This window comes from Muscardinus avellanarius, assembly GCF_963383645.1.
Source record: "Muscardinus avellanarius genome assembly, chromosome: 7".
Lineage (NCBI taxonomy): Eukaryota > Metazoa > Chordata > Mammalia > Rodentia > Gliridae > Muscardinus > Muscardinus avellanarius.
In genome coordinates this window covers 65,221,331-65,237,283 of record NC_137793.1, presented here as the reverse complement: position 1 = coordinate 65,237,283, position 15,953 = coordinate 65,221,331, and the positions used below count along the sequence as shown (strand labels likewise).

Here is a 15,953-nt window from a genome sequence, read left to right as displayed (position 1 = left end):
GGTATCTACCCAAAAGAATGGAAATCAAATTACCAAACTAATTCCTGTATATCTATGTTCATAGACACACAATTCACAATTGCTAAACTATGGAATCAGCCAAGATGTCCATCAACAGATGAATGGATTACAAAACTATGGAATTTAACTCAGCCATAAAGAAGAAAAAATATACAACATTTGAAGGGAAATGGTGGAACTGGAGACTATTATGCTAAGTAAGACTTTTCCATTACAAAAAGTAAAAACAGATATTCTCTCCAATATTCAGAAGCTAGGGAGAGAAAGGGCCATAGAAAGAACTCTAGACAAAAAAGGAGAAACCATAGATGAGCAAATAAGGTGACCTAACTGAGGGGGATGGGAGGGGGAAGAGATAAATTTCCTAATGTACGTGATATGCATTCACAAACATATCAAAATCAATCACTAAGCCAAACATGAGAAGAAAGGAGGGGGAGGGAATGGGGTGGGAATTGAGGAATGGCTAACTGAGTGATGTGTGCGTGTGTGCCTCTACCTCATTAAGATATGACTACATTGCAGTAATTTAAAATATTTTAAAAACCAACAATATGGCAGACAAAAACCAAACCAGATCAATCATGACAAAAATATAAGTGCATTAAATATTGTAATTAAAATGTAGAGGTTTAAGGGGCCCCGGGCCGAACTGCGCGTAGCACGCCAGACCCCTGGAGAAACTGGACCCAGTAAGACGCTGGGTTCTGGGCGGGGGTCGCGGGCTGGGCACGCCAGATGGGGCCCGAGTCGCGGGACTCTGGGCCCCTGCCGAACTGCGCGTAGCACGCCAGACCCCTGGAGAAACCAGACCCAGTAAGACGCTGGGTTCTGGGAAGGGGTCGCGGGCTGGGCACGCCAGATGGGGCCCGGGTCGCGGGACTCTGGGCCCCAGGCCGAACTGCGAGTAGCATGCCAGACCCCTGGAGAAACCAGACCCAGTAAGACGCTGGGTTCTGTGCGGGGGTCGCGGGCTGGGCACGCCAGATGGGGCCCGGGTCGCGGGACTCTGGGCCCCAGACCGAACTGCGCATAGCACGCCAGACCCCTGGAGAAACCAGGCCAAGTAAGACGCTGGGTTCTGGGCTGGGGTCGCGGGCTGGGCACGCCAGATGGGGCCCGGGTCGCGGGACTCTGGGCCCCAGGCAGAACTGCAAGTAGCACGCCAGATCCCTGGAGAAACCAGGCCCAGTAAGACGCTGGGTTCTGGGCAGGGGTCGCGCGCGGCGCACAAAAGCCGGGGCCTGGGTCGCGGGACCCTGGGCCCCGGGCCGAACTGCGCGTAGCACGCCAGACCCCTGGAGAAACCAGGCCCAGTAAGACGCTGGGTTCTGGGCGGGGGTCGCGGGCGGGGCACGCCTAATGGGGCCCGGGTCGCGGGACTCTGGGCCCCTGCCGAACTGCGCGTAGCACGCCAGACCCCTGGAGAAACCGGACCCAGTAAGACGCTGGGTTCTGGGCGGGGGTCGCGGGCTGGGCACGCCAGATGGGGCCCGGGTCGTGGGACTCTGGGCCCCTGCCGAACTGCGCGTAGCACGCCAGACCCCTGGAGAAACCGGGCCCAGAACAGAAAAAGATAAAGAAAAATATCAGAGAGGTGGTAAGAAAGCCGTTATGGATGCCAGGACACTGGAGATGCAGACAAAACTTATCTAAATGCACTGGAACTTATGGAAAAATTCGCCGTGAAAGAGGACTGCTATTTCTCTATATTGTTAAGAATCTCAGACATCACATATAAGGAGAGAGTTTAGCGGAGACCAAGGAGAAATGCGGTGTTGAAAGAGTTCTTCGCGATGGTGGTAGAGACTTGTATTCAGGAGAAGCAGAAACCGGATCTTACCAACTTTATTTTTTTGGAGAAATTACACCAAATGTCGAATGCTACCATCACTCATGCTTAGGAACACTGGACAACATTCAGAGTGGAAAAAGAGCCTGGGAAGGATTTGAAACGGTGGAGGCAGTGGCAATGCCAGTGGCCAATATTCGGGGGAGGCAGAGATCTGATACATTACAACTGGAACCTTTGAAATAATAACCACAGAGACAGTGATCGGAACCTGCTGAGGGGTTAGGCGGGCGCCGGGGCCAGTGGCCGACATCAGAGCTTGCTGTGAGGCAAGGCCACTACTGAGGCCTCCATGGCCGGGATTGGAACCTGCAGAGGGGTTAGACCGTTGCTGGGGCCAGCGAGGCCGGCATTGGAGCCTGCCATGATGCAAGGCTTGTGCTAGGGCCTCCGAGGTCGGGTCCGGAACTTGCTGAGGGGTTAGGCCGGTGCTGGGGTCAGCGAGGCCGGCATCGGAGCCTGCCGTGAGGCAAGGCCAGTGTTGGGACCCCCGAGGATGGGACCGGAGCCTGCTGAGGGGTTAAGCCGGTGCTGGGGCCAGCGAGGCTGGCATCAGAGCCTGCCATGAGGCAAGGCCGGTACTTGGGCCTCCGAGGCCAGGATAAGAGCCTGCCGAGGGGTTAGGCCGGTGCTGGGGCCTCCGAGGCCAGGATAAGAGCCTGCTGAGGGGTTAGGCCGGTGCTGGGGCCAGCGAGGCCGGCATCGGAGCCTGCCTTGAGGCAGGGCCGGTACTGGGGCCTCCGAGGCCAGGACAAGAGCCTGCCAAGGGGTTAGGCCGGTGCTGGGGCCAGCGAGGCCGGCATCGGAGCCTGCCTTGAGGCATGACCAGTGCTGGGGCCTCCGAGGCCAGGATAAGAGCTTGCCGAGAGGTTAGGCCGGTGCTGGGGCCAACGAGGCCAGCAGCGGAGCCTGCCGTGAGGCATGACCAGTGCTGGGGCCTCCGAGGCCGGGATCGGAGCATGCCGAGGGGTTAGGCCGGTGCTGGGGCCAGCGAGGCCAGCATCGGAGCCTGCCGTGAGGCAAGGCCGGTACTGGGGCCTCCGAGGCCAGGATAAGAGCCTGCCAAGGGGCTAGGCCGGTGCTGGGGCCAGCGAGGCCGGCATCGGAGCCTGCCTTGAGGCATGACCAGTGCTGGGGCCTCCGAGGCCGGGATCGGAGCCTGCCGAGGGGTTAGGCCGCTGCTGGGGCCAGTGAGGCCGGCATCGGAGCCTGCCTTGAGGCAAGGCCGGTACTGGGGCCTCCGAGGCCAGGATAAGAGCCTGCCGAGGGGTTGGGCCAGTGCTGGGGCCAATGAGGCCGGCATCGGAGCCTGCCTTGAGGCAAGGCTGGTACTGGGGCCTCTAGGCCAGGATAAGAGCCTGCCGAGGGGTTAGGCCGGTGCTGGGGCCAGCGAGGCCGGCATCGGAGCCTGCCGTGAGGCAAGGCCGGTACTGGGGCCTCCGAGGCCAGGATAAGAGCTTGCCGAGGGGTTAGGCCGGTGCTGGGGCCAACGAGGCCGGCAGCGGAGCCTGCCGTGAGGCATGACCAGTGCTGGGGCCTCCGAGGCCGGGATCGGAGCATGCCGAGGGGTTAGGCCGGTGCTGGGGCCAGCGAGGCCGGCATCGGAGCCTGCCGTGAGGCAAGGCCAGTACTGGGGCCTCCGAGGCCAGGATAAGAGCCTGCCAAGGGGTTAGGCCGGTGCTGGGGCCAGCGAGGCCGGCATCGGAGCCTGCCTTGAGGCATGACCAGTGCTGGGGCCTCCGAGGCCGGGATCGGAGCCTGCCGAGGGGTTAGGCCGCTGCTGGGGCCAGCGAGGCCGGCATCGGAGCCTGCCGTGAGGCAAGACCGGTACTGGGGCCTCCGAGGCCAGGACAAGAGCCTGCCGAGGGGTTAGGCCGGTGCTGGGGCCAGCGAGGCCGGCATCGGAGCCTGCCTTGAGGCAAGGCCGGTACTGGGGCCTCTGAGGCCGGGATCGGAGCCTGCCGAGGGGTTAGGCCGCTGCTGGGGCCAGTGAGGCCGGCATCGGAGCCTGCCGTGAGGCAAGGCCGGTACTGGGGCCTCCGAGGCCAGGATAAGAGCCTGCTGAGGGGTTAGGCCGGTGCTGGGGCCAGCGAGGCCGGCATCGGAGCCTGCCTTGAGGCAGGGCCGGTACTGGGGCCTCCGAGGCCAGGATAAGAGCCTGCCGAGGGGTTAGGCCGGTGCTGGGGCCAGCGAGGCCGGCATCGGAGCCTGCCGTTAGGCAAGGCCGGTACTGGGGCCTCCGAGGCCAGGATAAGAGCTTGCCGAGAGGTTAGGCCGGTGCTGGGGCCAACGAGGCCGGCAGCGGAGCCTGCCGTGAGGCATGACCAGTCCTGGGGCCTCCGAGGCCGGGATCGGAGCATGCCGAGGGGTTAGGCCGGTGCTGGGGCCAGCGAGGCCGGCATCGGAGCCTGCCGTGAGGCAAGGCCGGTACTGGGGCCTCCGAGGCCAGGATAAGAGCCTGCCAAGGGGCTAGGCCGGTGCTGGGGCCAGCGAGGCCGGCATCGGAGCCTGCCTTGAGGCATGACCAGTGCTGGGGCCTCCGAGGCCGGGATCGGAGCCTGCCGAGGGGTTAGGCCGCTGCTGGGGCCAGCGAGGCCGGCATCGGAGCCTGCCGTGAGGCAAGGCCGGTACTGGGGCCTCCGAGGCCAGGATAAGAGCCTGCCGAGGGGTTAGGCCGGTGCTGGGGCCAGCGAGGCCGGCATCGGAGCCTGCCGTGAGGCAAGGCCGGTACTGGGGCCTCTGAGGCCAGGATAAGGGCCTGTCAAGGGGTTAGGCCGGTGCTGGGGCCAGTGAGGCCGGCATCGGAGCCTGCCGTGAGGCATTACCAGTGTTGGGGCCTCCGAGGACGGGATTGGAATCCTGCCAAGGGGTTAGACAGGTGCAGGGGCCAATGGCCAGCATCGGAGCCTGGCGTGAGGCAAGTTCACTCCTGCGGCCTCCAAGGTCGGGACCAAAGCTAGCTTAGGGGTATGACCGGTTCAGGGGCCAGCGAGACCAGAACTGGGTCCTCCCATGAGGCAAGGCCGCTGCGTGAGCCAGAGAGGTCTGGATCAGTCCACTGAGTAGCCAGGCCACTACTGGGACCATCAAGAGTGGGATTGGTACTTGCAACGCAGCATGCACAGAGAAATATCGCAGAAAATATAAATCAGACGCTTCTCTTAATCAGCAATAACTAGGAGGAAAAGGGCAACAGGAAGAGGTTGAGCTATAGAAAGGGCCCTATAGTGAAGCAACTAATGTGATCAATCAGAGGGTATGTAATACTGGAGGACGGAGCCTCTTTAAAATGTAGGAGGTACATAAACAAATGTATCAAAGTAAATCACCAAAGAAGTGTGGGATGGAGGGAGGGGGAGGGAATGGGATGGGGGCTGGAGGAGGGCTAATTGGATGATGTGTGCTTGTATATCCTCTCAAGTCTTGTACTCCAATGTGATTGATATATGACTACAATGCACCAATTTAAAAAATAAATTAATTAAAAAAAAATAAAAAAAACAAAAAAAAAATTCACATAAAAAAAAATAAAAAAATAAAAAAAATAAAAAAAAATGTAGAGGTTTAAGACTAGATTTTTAAAAGAATAAAATCTATATACTTTCAACGAGCCATACTTTAGATTCAAATATACAAATAGTTGAAAATGAAAGAATAGGGAAGGATAATCCATGCAAAGTAATTACCATTAGTGAATTGGAGAGGGCATACTAATATCAGATAAAATAGACATTCAGGGAAAAATAACTATGATCTAAGACAAAAAAGTAGACATAATAAAAAAAATCAGGCAGATATTATAGTTATATAGTTATAACATGTACCTAAATCTAAGTATCAAAAATATGTAAAGCCAAAGCTGACAAAATTTGAAGGAGAAATAATGCATTACAACAGTAATAGAGACTAAATTACCACTATTCTCAATAATTGATAGAACAACAAAGTCAGGAAGGATATAAAGACTTCAACAGTACTATAAAACAACTTGATTTAATTGTCATGAAAGAAGAATCCACCCAACAACAACAAAAATACACATTCTGAAAAAGCAGATGTGGAACCTTCTCAAGGACAGACCAGGTGCCAAACTATGGAACAAGCCTCAATAAATTTAAGAGAATTAAAATCATGAAAGTAGGCTGGGCGTGGTGGTGCACGCTTGTAATCCCCGCACTTGGGAGGTTAGACAGGAGGATCGCACAGGTTCGAAACCAGCCTCAGCTACTTAGTGAGGCTCTCAGCAACTTAGTGAGACCCTGTTTCCAAATAAATTATAAACTAGGTCTGGGAGTGTATCCCGGAGGTAGAAAGACCCTGGGTTCCACCCACAGTACCACACACACACAAAAATCATGAAAGTATATTCTCTGACCACAATAGAATTAGACTAGAAATAAAAGAAAGTGTTTGCTATTGACAAATACCTGTAACTTTTATAACATACTCTTAAATGACCAATAAGTGAAAGAAGAAGAGAAAGACTCAAATCAATAGTCTATCCTTCCATCTCAACTAAAAAATGAAAGAAACTGAAAAAAATGAAAGAAAACCAAACCCAAAACAAGCAAAAAGAAGAAACTAAGACAGATTACAGAAGATAATAGATAATAGAAAATCAATAGAGAATAGCAGTGAAACCAAAACTACTTTCTTTTGAAAGGATTGACAAGATCAAGAAACTAGACTGAATAAGAAAATAAAAGAAGAAAGAGCTCAAATTCTTAAAGACAAATCAAAGAGGGGACATCACTGTCAACATGACAAATAAGGAATAAAGGAAAATACTATCAATAACTATACACTAATACTTTAGAAAATCTTAATGGACCTATAACAAAGAGATGAAATTAGGAGTTTTAAAACTTTGCACAAGGAAAATCTCATAGCTAAATGGTTTCACTGGAAAGTTCTACAAAACATATAAGTAATAATTAAATACCACCTCCTTACAAATTCTTTCTGAAAATAGAAGAATAAATATAATGAATATTTCCAACTCATCTCTGAGGTCAGTAACACCAATAATAAAGCTAGATAAAGTCTTTGTATTTGCCCATCTTGTGTAGTATAATAAAATATCTGAGACTGGGTAATTTATAAAAATAAATAGTTTTATTTGGCTTATTATTCTGGTGGCTGCAGAGTCTAAACAGCCTAACACTAGTGTCCTTGTGAAGGCACCCTGGCTATGTGACAATATGGAAGAAAAGAAGCAGAAAAAGAAATGGCCATGTGTAGAAAAGGGCACATGTATGAGAGCAAAGGAGTAACAGAGAATCAGGAAAAAAATCTTATAACAAGTCCACTCTTGAAGGACTCCCTGCCAGTGAGTGAGAAAACATTCCTGTGAAAAAAAGTATTAATCCCTCTTAAAAACCAAATCACCTCCCAACACTACCATGCTAGGGACAGCTTTCCAGAACATGAACCTTTGGGAGATAAACTATCTGAATTATAGCAAACATCATGAGAAGGGAAAACCATAGACCAATCTTAGGAGCATAGTTGTAATGATTCTAAACAAAATATTAGCAAACAAAAAACAGCACCATCTAAGAAGTATTATATACCATGAGCAAATGAGATTTATTCCAGAAATGTTTGTTTGATTTAATACTCAGCAATACATTAATATACCATATTGATGTAAGGGCAAAAACCACATACAAATTCAATAGATTAAAAAATGCATTTGAGAAGATTCAGTGTTTATGATCTTTCTAAGCCACAGCAAAATGAAATAGAAGTGAGTTTTGTCAACCTAATAAAGGACTTCTAGGAAAACTTGTAGCTAGCCTCATGCTTGATACTGAAAGGCGAAGACTGGGAAAAAAGCAGGGATGTTTGCCTCCGTTTTTTTCAACACTATACTGAAGGTTCCAGAAAGTGCAGTTAGACAATTAAGAAGGGGGAAAAGGCATTCAGAATGGGAAAAATAACTTTATTAATATTTTCTAGAATGGAAAAACTGCCTTTATTCCTATTCCACATGATCTTGTTTATAGAAATTCCTCAGAACAAACAACTCAATTTAAAATAAACAGATATCTCACAAAAGCATATGAAGAGATGCTCAATATCAGTTGTCTCTGGGGAACCAATAATGATATACCAACAACAACCTATTAAAGTAACCAGTACCCAAAGAAACTGATATTAGAAATTACTGTCTAAAAGACAGAGCAACAGGAACTCTTATTTATTGCTGGTGGGAATGCAAAAATGGTACCCATTACTCGGGAAGACAATTTGGCAGTAAGAAACAAAGCTAAACATAGCCTTGCCATATGATTCAGCAAACATACTCCTACATATTTACCCAACTGATTTGAAAACTTGTCCCCACACACAAAAAAAAAGATTATAGCAACTTTACACATCATCACTAAAAATTAGAAGCAACTAGCCAGGCGTGGTGGCGCACGCTTGTAATCCCAGCATTCGGGAGGCTGAGACCCGGAGGATCGCGGTTCGCGGACAGCCTCAGCTACTCAGGGAGACCCTCTGCAACTCAGTGAGACCCGGTTTCAAAATAAAGAATAAAAATAGGGCAGGGGGTGTAGCTCGGAGGTCGAATGCCCCTGGGTTCCATCCCAAGACCTGCAAAAAAAAAAAAAAATTAGAAGCAACCAAGATGTTTTTCAATAAGCACATGAATAAACAAACTGGGGCAATGATTACAATTGAATATTATTTAGAAATAAAAAAGAAATGAGATATCAAGCTGCCAAGACAGGAGTGATTTTCAAAAGCATACTGCTGAGTGAAATAAGTTAATCCAGAAAGGCTATATACTATGTGATTCCAATTATATGACATTCTGGAAAAGGCATGTCTCCATTACTATAGAGATGGTAAGATTAGTGGTTGCCAAGTGTTTGATCAGAGGAAAGAAGGTAAGACACAGGAGATATTTTAGGGTGGTGAAAATTCTATTAGATACTGTAATGGTGAATACATGATAATGTGTATTTGTCGAAAACCCAAGCCAGGCATGGTGGTGCACGCTTGTAATCCCAGCATTTGGGAGGCTGAGACAAGAGAATCGCGGTTCATGGACAGCCTCAGCTACTTAGGCCCTTTGCAATTCAGTGAGATCCTGTTTCGAGTAAAGAATAAAAACTAGGGTTGGAGGTGTAGCTCTAAAGTAGAATGCTCCTGGGTTCCATCCCCAGTACTGAAAAAAAAATTATAATAACTTTATAGCCTAAAAGAGTAAACCTTATTGTTTGCAATTTTTTTTTTAAAGTTATTTTAAGGCCGGGTAATGTGGTGCATTCCTGAATCCCAATATTTGGGAAGCTAAGATAAAGAGGATTTCAGGATCAAGGCCCGCTTCAGCAGCTTAGTGAGACCATGTTTCAAAATAAAAAATAGGACTGGAAGTGTAGCATGGAGGTAGAATGCCTCATTTTAGAGGTGTAGGGATCCCAGTATGGAATGCAAAATGTGACAGACCAACAAAACCATGTTGCAAATGTGTAAAAAAACAAAACTGAAGAGGGTGGTAGTTGGGGGGTAGAAACTTTGTAAATGAGTGGATTCTGTAAAACTGAAGGCAAAGAACTACTAATAAGCATTCTAGCTACTAAGGTTGCTTTCCACGGGAGTGAGGCTAACCATTTTGATACCATGATGCATGCATACTGGAAATGAATAATGAAGTAAATGGATGGCAAACACAGAGAGCCCATTTTCTTACCATTAAAGTGGGAGATTGCAGATAAACCAGAAGAGGCCAGACTGAGTCATACAGTAACAGTTGGGGACACTGTAGACATGAATTGATGTTATATTCAGATTTATGTGAATTAATACATGTAGAAATATTTATAAAATACAGATATACAAGGATTAATACACAAACATATATGTCTTTCCTGTGTCAGCTGAAAATCTCTACAGGCAGCGACACTCTAGTAGCAATGAATATACCTAGCACCTTGATGTTGGCTTTGCAAATGCACTTATGCTTTTATTTTTCATTGTTTTTGATGCATTGTATCATACATCAAATTAATTTTAAGTGTAATAAAAAACATTCATGCACATCAAACCTGGTGCCTTGACACTGGTTTATAATATCTTTCTCCAATTAAAGGAACTAGGGGCCCCTGGGAAATGACTGATTATAAAACTGGAACAGGAAATATATGAGAGCCCAGTGTCTTACAGTGCCAGGAAGGAAGTGCTAAAAAATGAGGTTATGTCAATGGGACACAAGAGCCAACTAAAAGACTTTCCAGTAGTCAAATCTCAAGTAAAATAAATAAATACAGTAGTACTAGATTATAACCAAAAGTATGTAAGAAATATTCATGACTCCATATTGTTATAAATAGATTAATATGTAAGGGGAAACAGATCAATTTCACATGCAGAAGAATTTCAGATAATATATAAAGACCACTCTACTCTCAAGGAGTTGAAAACTTTTCACTATTTTGGGACTGTGAGGTGACTTCCTCCCAAAGATTACAATATGCAACAAGGTAGAAAAAAATAACTTTATAATGGAAAAAAACTGTCAAAACCACTTCATGTAAGTGATCATGGTCAGTGTCAAAAGTAATGAATCATGATGGTAGCATGTCTCCTCTTTATGATCATGTTATGATTTAATAAAAATGACACTTTACCCCTGTGATATTTCTCCCATTAACGTATAACCGCAGTCTAATCATGAGGAAATATCAGGAAAATGCCAATTGAGAGACATTCTACCAAATACAGGACCAGTGGTCCTTGAAACTGTCAAGGTCACTAAATACAAGGTAAGCCTGAGAAGCTGTTACAGCCAAGAGGAGCCAAAGGAAATAAGTGTACTGTAGTGATCTGTAAAGAACCTAGGAAAGGTAAAGGACATTAGGTAAAAACTAAGGAAATCTGAATAAAGTATAGACTTCAGTAGCCAGGCGTGGTGGTGTACGCTTGTAATCCCAGCATGTGGGAGGCTGAGATAAGAGGATTGTGGTTTGTGAACCTCAGCTAATTAGTGAGGCCCTTTGCAACTCAGTGAGACCCTGTTTCAAAATAAACAATAAAACATAGGGCTAGGGGTATAGCTCCCAGGTAGAATGCCCCTGGGTTCCATTGCCAGTACCGCAAAAAAACAAAACAAAACAAAACAAAAAAACTATAGACTTTAGTCAATAATAACATACCAGTATTGGTTCATTAATTATAACAAATTTACTATGCAAATGTTAGCTGTTAGGGAAAATTGAATGTGGGATATCTGATAATTTTCTATACTATCGTGGCCATTTTTGTAAATCTAAAATTTTTCTAAAGTAAATTTATATCTTAAACTGGAAAAATGACTCCGATGTTTCAACAAAGAAGATAGATGAATGGCTAAAAAGCCCATGAAAAATATGTATAACAGCCTTAGTCCTTAGGGAAATAAAGTGTTAATTAAAACCACACACGATAACACTACATAGCCAACTTGAATGACTATTATAAAAAAGACATTCAGTAACAAATGTTGCCAAGCATGGTGGCACATCCCAAGTAGATGCCTGAGACAGGAGGATTGCAGTTTTGCAGCCAGCCTCCAACTTAGTAAGGCCCTTTGCAAATTTAGTAAAATTCTATTTTAAAATAAAAAATAAGAGCTGGGAGTGTAGCTCAAAAGTAGAATACTCATGGGTTCAATCCCCAGTGCCACAAATAAAATTAAATTAAAATAAAAAGTGTTCATAAAATTGTGGATCAACTGAACTATCATAATATTGCTGGTAGGAATATAAAATAGTATAACTATTTGAAAAATGGTTTGGCTGTATTTTATAAAGTTTAAAATAAACTTATAAAACTGAGCAATTTTATTGCTGTGTGTCTACAAAAGAAAAATCAAAACAGATGTCAACTCAAAGACATATATAAATGTTCATAACAGCAGCATTCAAACTAGCAAAAAAAAAAATAGAAACAGTCCTAATATGCATCAGTGATGAAAGGATAAACAAATGGAATGTGCTCATATAACAAATAACTATTCAAAAAATAAAAAGGTACAAACTACTGATAATGCACTCTAATACGAAAGAATTTCAACCTAATAATATTGGGTAAAAGAAATCAGATGCAATAGACTTTAATCATTGATATGAAATGCCCCAAAGAAGCAAACCAATGCAAATGGAAGGTGTGTGGGTCGGAGTCAGAGCCAGAGCTGAGAGGCTGGGATAGGGAGTGGCTGCTGATGGGTTTCAGGGGCATCTAGAAGGCATGGCGATATTCTGAAACAGATTGTGGTAATGGATGTATAAATGCGCATATTTACCAAAAATCATTGTATACTTGAAATAGGTGTACTTCCTTAATTATAGCTTCAGTAAAGCTGTTTTTAAAAATTAATACTTTGCCATCATTACCGTAAGGGACTTATTTTTGTTCAATGTACATGACCATCTAGTTTCTTATAAACGGATAATCAGCATCAATAGTGACATAATGATGGTTTATAAGCTTCTCTGTGCTATTTTTTAGTTTGTGTTATTGTTCCAGTAAAGTTATCACATATATTTCAAGGGACTATGAAGAGAAAAGATGAAAATATTGAATGTGGATGAGTACTTATAAAATTTTGATGAAATCTTAAAGTATGTTTAATATACTACCCCCAAAGATTATAAATAAAAAGTCTGAATTGCACTTACTGTCAAAATTAGCACAAAGAAAAGTCTGTTCACTGAAAGAGTCTCAGAAAAAGTGCAGCAGAATCATGTTGAATTTTTTCTCTTCCAAAGATTGGAATAGATGGATGTGGAAAAGAAACTTGTGCAGCCCTGGCCTGTTATTTGGCAGAACACAAACTACACCGAATGCCTGTATCTCATAATTATGCCTATGTAGAATTCAAAGAAGTCTTTAAAAAAGTGTCTATTCAAGCAGGATTGGAAGGAATCTCCACTGTTCTGATAGTTACTAACTTATCCATAGAACAAGTAAGTACTTTCCATCTTTATTATATGCTACAGTTATTTATGTAGCTCTTCCCTCAAGAAAATTAATACTTGAAAAGTAAATATTAATTTATAGTTCTATTAGCCTCTTAGTAGTTTCATCATTCTCTGTCTTTATCCAGTCATAGCTCACAGAGTTCATCATACCAAAAAATCAACATTACAACAAAAATATTTTCTATATATCATTTTCATCTTAATTGACAGACTGGAAGTCATGCATCTATGTAGCTGAAGCCATCTATTTTATATGATAACTAGTTTTAAAATCTGTATCTTAATAAATTTATCATGTACATCCATTGTCTGTAACCAACAAGATATACGACTTGCTTCCTAAGCACCTAGGCTTCCCTTTCACTTCTTTATTCCTCTTCAGTACTTCCACAAACACAGGATGTGCTTTTTATTTCATATACAAGCAAATAATGCTAGCCATCATTTTTTATGTGTGTTGTTTTACACAGATTATACCTTTCCAGGGCCAAAACATAATTAAGAATGCTACTTTGGATTTACTCCTTTGTGGCAAAATTTTTAGGAAACATTATTATTCTTTATTTATGTCCCAGACATATATTTAGGAATATTGTTTCAAACCCTTCTCTCTTTTTTTCTGCTACTGCTGGGCCTTTCTCTGTATATTTATTTTTTTCTCATGTTATATTTTGAGAGTAAACCCCAGTGCTGTGTGATATCTGTGATACTCCATAAAGTTCAGTTTTTCTGCTCTATCTATGTATTCTCCCTTCCTCATATTTAAATATTTTGCTCAGTTGAGGTTTCTGCCACATACTTTCTTCCTGGATTTCAAAAGATGCAGTCTCTTCCATGGCAGGAGCCCATTATTCTGATTTAATAAATCATTTCTCAGAAAACCATTTCAGGCCCAAACTGTAATGATCATGACTTTTCTACTTTCATATCATTCAGGACTTCAAAAAGTCACTTGAAGTCACTGGATCTTCTCTCCACACTTTCAGGGTTTCTTCTGATCATATCATTGCTTTCCATGTGACTCAGAAAGAGTGGGTAATAACCAGGGTGTTTAATAAGCTTTGGTAGTTCTCCACCATGTCTTAGGTGAGACAGGAAATCAGTTCACCCATGTCAGCTCTGTTGGTCTCTACTAGAGACTGTCCACAAACTTTCTACCCTTCCTCTCCTGATCAAAAACACCATGAACTTATGAGTGTCTAAGTGTGCCCATAAAAGGGTCAGGTAGGGCTGTGTGTGTGTGTGTGTGTGTGTGTGTGTGTGTGTGTCTGGAGATTGAACCCAGGGGATATTCTACTTCTGAATATTTTTACTTTGAAACATGGTCTTGCTAAGTCACTGAGGGTTTTGCTAAGTTGCTGAAGATGGCTTTTTTTTTTTTAAGAAAGCTCCTTCTGGTAGTCTCTTTTCCTGTTTTTTTCTCATCTGTTACCTGTCCCATTAGATTTGGACTCTATAAGAGATAACTTTGTTGGATTAAAAGAATCCCTCTGCCGTGTTATTTCTAATTTGCTTATTATTCAAACACAAATGTAGCTATATCAGGGCTTCTATGACCTGACTTCACAGAAGCGAGGTCCCTGCTCAGCTCATCACTACTCACTCGTCTGTGCATCTTGCCCCGGCCTCACACCAGTGTGTGGCACACTTTGGGTACTAAGGATACATTTCTCTAATGTTTCAATGAATGAATGAAGCTTATTTTGACATAAAAATTTATTTTGATGAGTTTAAGAGGTTGGCTTTAAATATAGCCTTGGTTCCCTTTAAATACTTAGTTTCTAAATTGGTTTAGAGTAAAATATATGAATAATTTACTTATTCCTGATTAAATATATATTTCATCTAAGAAATCACTTTTGGAAGATTTGAACTATATTGTCAGTTCAGGAAGAATGCCCGATTTGTTTGAAAATGATGAGCTGGATTCTATTACAATGAGGATTCGGTCTGTTGCTGAACAGTCAGGCTATCTGGATGATAGACAATCTTTACTTGGATTCTTCCAAAAGGTACTTTGTGGGAGTGGGAATAATAGAGATTGAACCCAGGGGCATTCTACCTCTAAGCTAAAACAAAAGCCCTGGTTTTTCATTCCTTTCTTTCTTTTTTTCTTTTATTTATTTATTTTTTTTTTTTGCTTATTTATTTGGTTTTTTGTTTGTTTTGTTTAATGTTGAAACAGTTTCATTAGGTTACTAAGGGCCTCACTTAGTTGCTGAGGCTGGCCTCAAACTTGAAATCCTCTTGTCTCAGCCTCCTAAGTACTGAGATTACAGGCATGTGCCACTATACTTGGCAAATGTACTTTTTGTACCTTTTTTGCTTTATCAGGTTGTCAAATCAAATCACATAATTTTGTGTGAAATTTTCAAGTTTGTATATAATTTCTTTGAAGTTGGATATGATTTATCTAGTTCTATAAGTAAGGTTTTAAAATAATGACCACCATACACATACACACACACACACACACACACACACACACACACATGCCATACCCTACGTAAATAAAAGATTAACAAGGATTTTTTTTTTTTTTTTTTTTTTGGTGGTACTGGGGTTCCTGGAAGCCCTTCTACCTCCGGGATACACTTCCATGGGCTACACTCCCAGACCTATTTTTTTAAACATTTTTATGTGGAAACAGAGTCTCTTAAGCCAGCGAGGCTGGCTCCGAACCAGCGCGATCCTCCTGTCTCCGCCTCCCAAGCGCGGGGATTACAAGCGTGCGGCCACCATGCCCGGCTAGGATTAACAAGGATTTAAGCCCAACTGGTTATCAACTTTTTTGTTTGTTTTCTTGCTTGCTTGTTTTAAGTAATAGCCAAAGGCAATAAAATGGAAAAAAAACTTAAGATTATTTTTTACACTGAGATTCCTTTCCGTGTAATGAAGTTTTATTGCAGGTATTTGATAAGTCAGGAAAGACAAGAGATCAAAATTCCTTCACCCTTTGAATAGCTCTAGAATTGTTCAGGAGATGTTGGATACAGAAAGAAATTGTCCAAAGAAAGCAGAGTAATGGTCAAAATGAACCGAGGAGCAAGGAGGCTGCAAAAGAGACATGTTGGTGAAGGTTAAAGATTAGACCAATGAACTAGGCC

The 15,953-nt window shown here is 43.8% G+C and overlaps 1 protein-coding gene across 1 annotated transcript in view; it reads left to right on the top strand.

Moving 5' to 3' along the window:
- DNAH14 (dynein axonemal heavy chain 14) overlaps positions 1–15,953 on the top strand; it is a gene marked incomplete at both ends in the record, with an annotated part of 395,029 nt that overhangs the window by 277,052 nt on the left and 102,024 nt on the right. The window contains 2 exons of the mRNA XM_080698700.1: positions 12,634–12,831; positions 14,697–14,858. Of these exons, the coding sequence (XP_080554826.1) occupies positions 12,634–12,831; positions 14,697–14,858 (360 nt within the window). The remainder of the gene's footprint in view (positions 1–12,633; positions 12,832–14,696; positions 14,859–15,953) is intronic.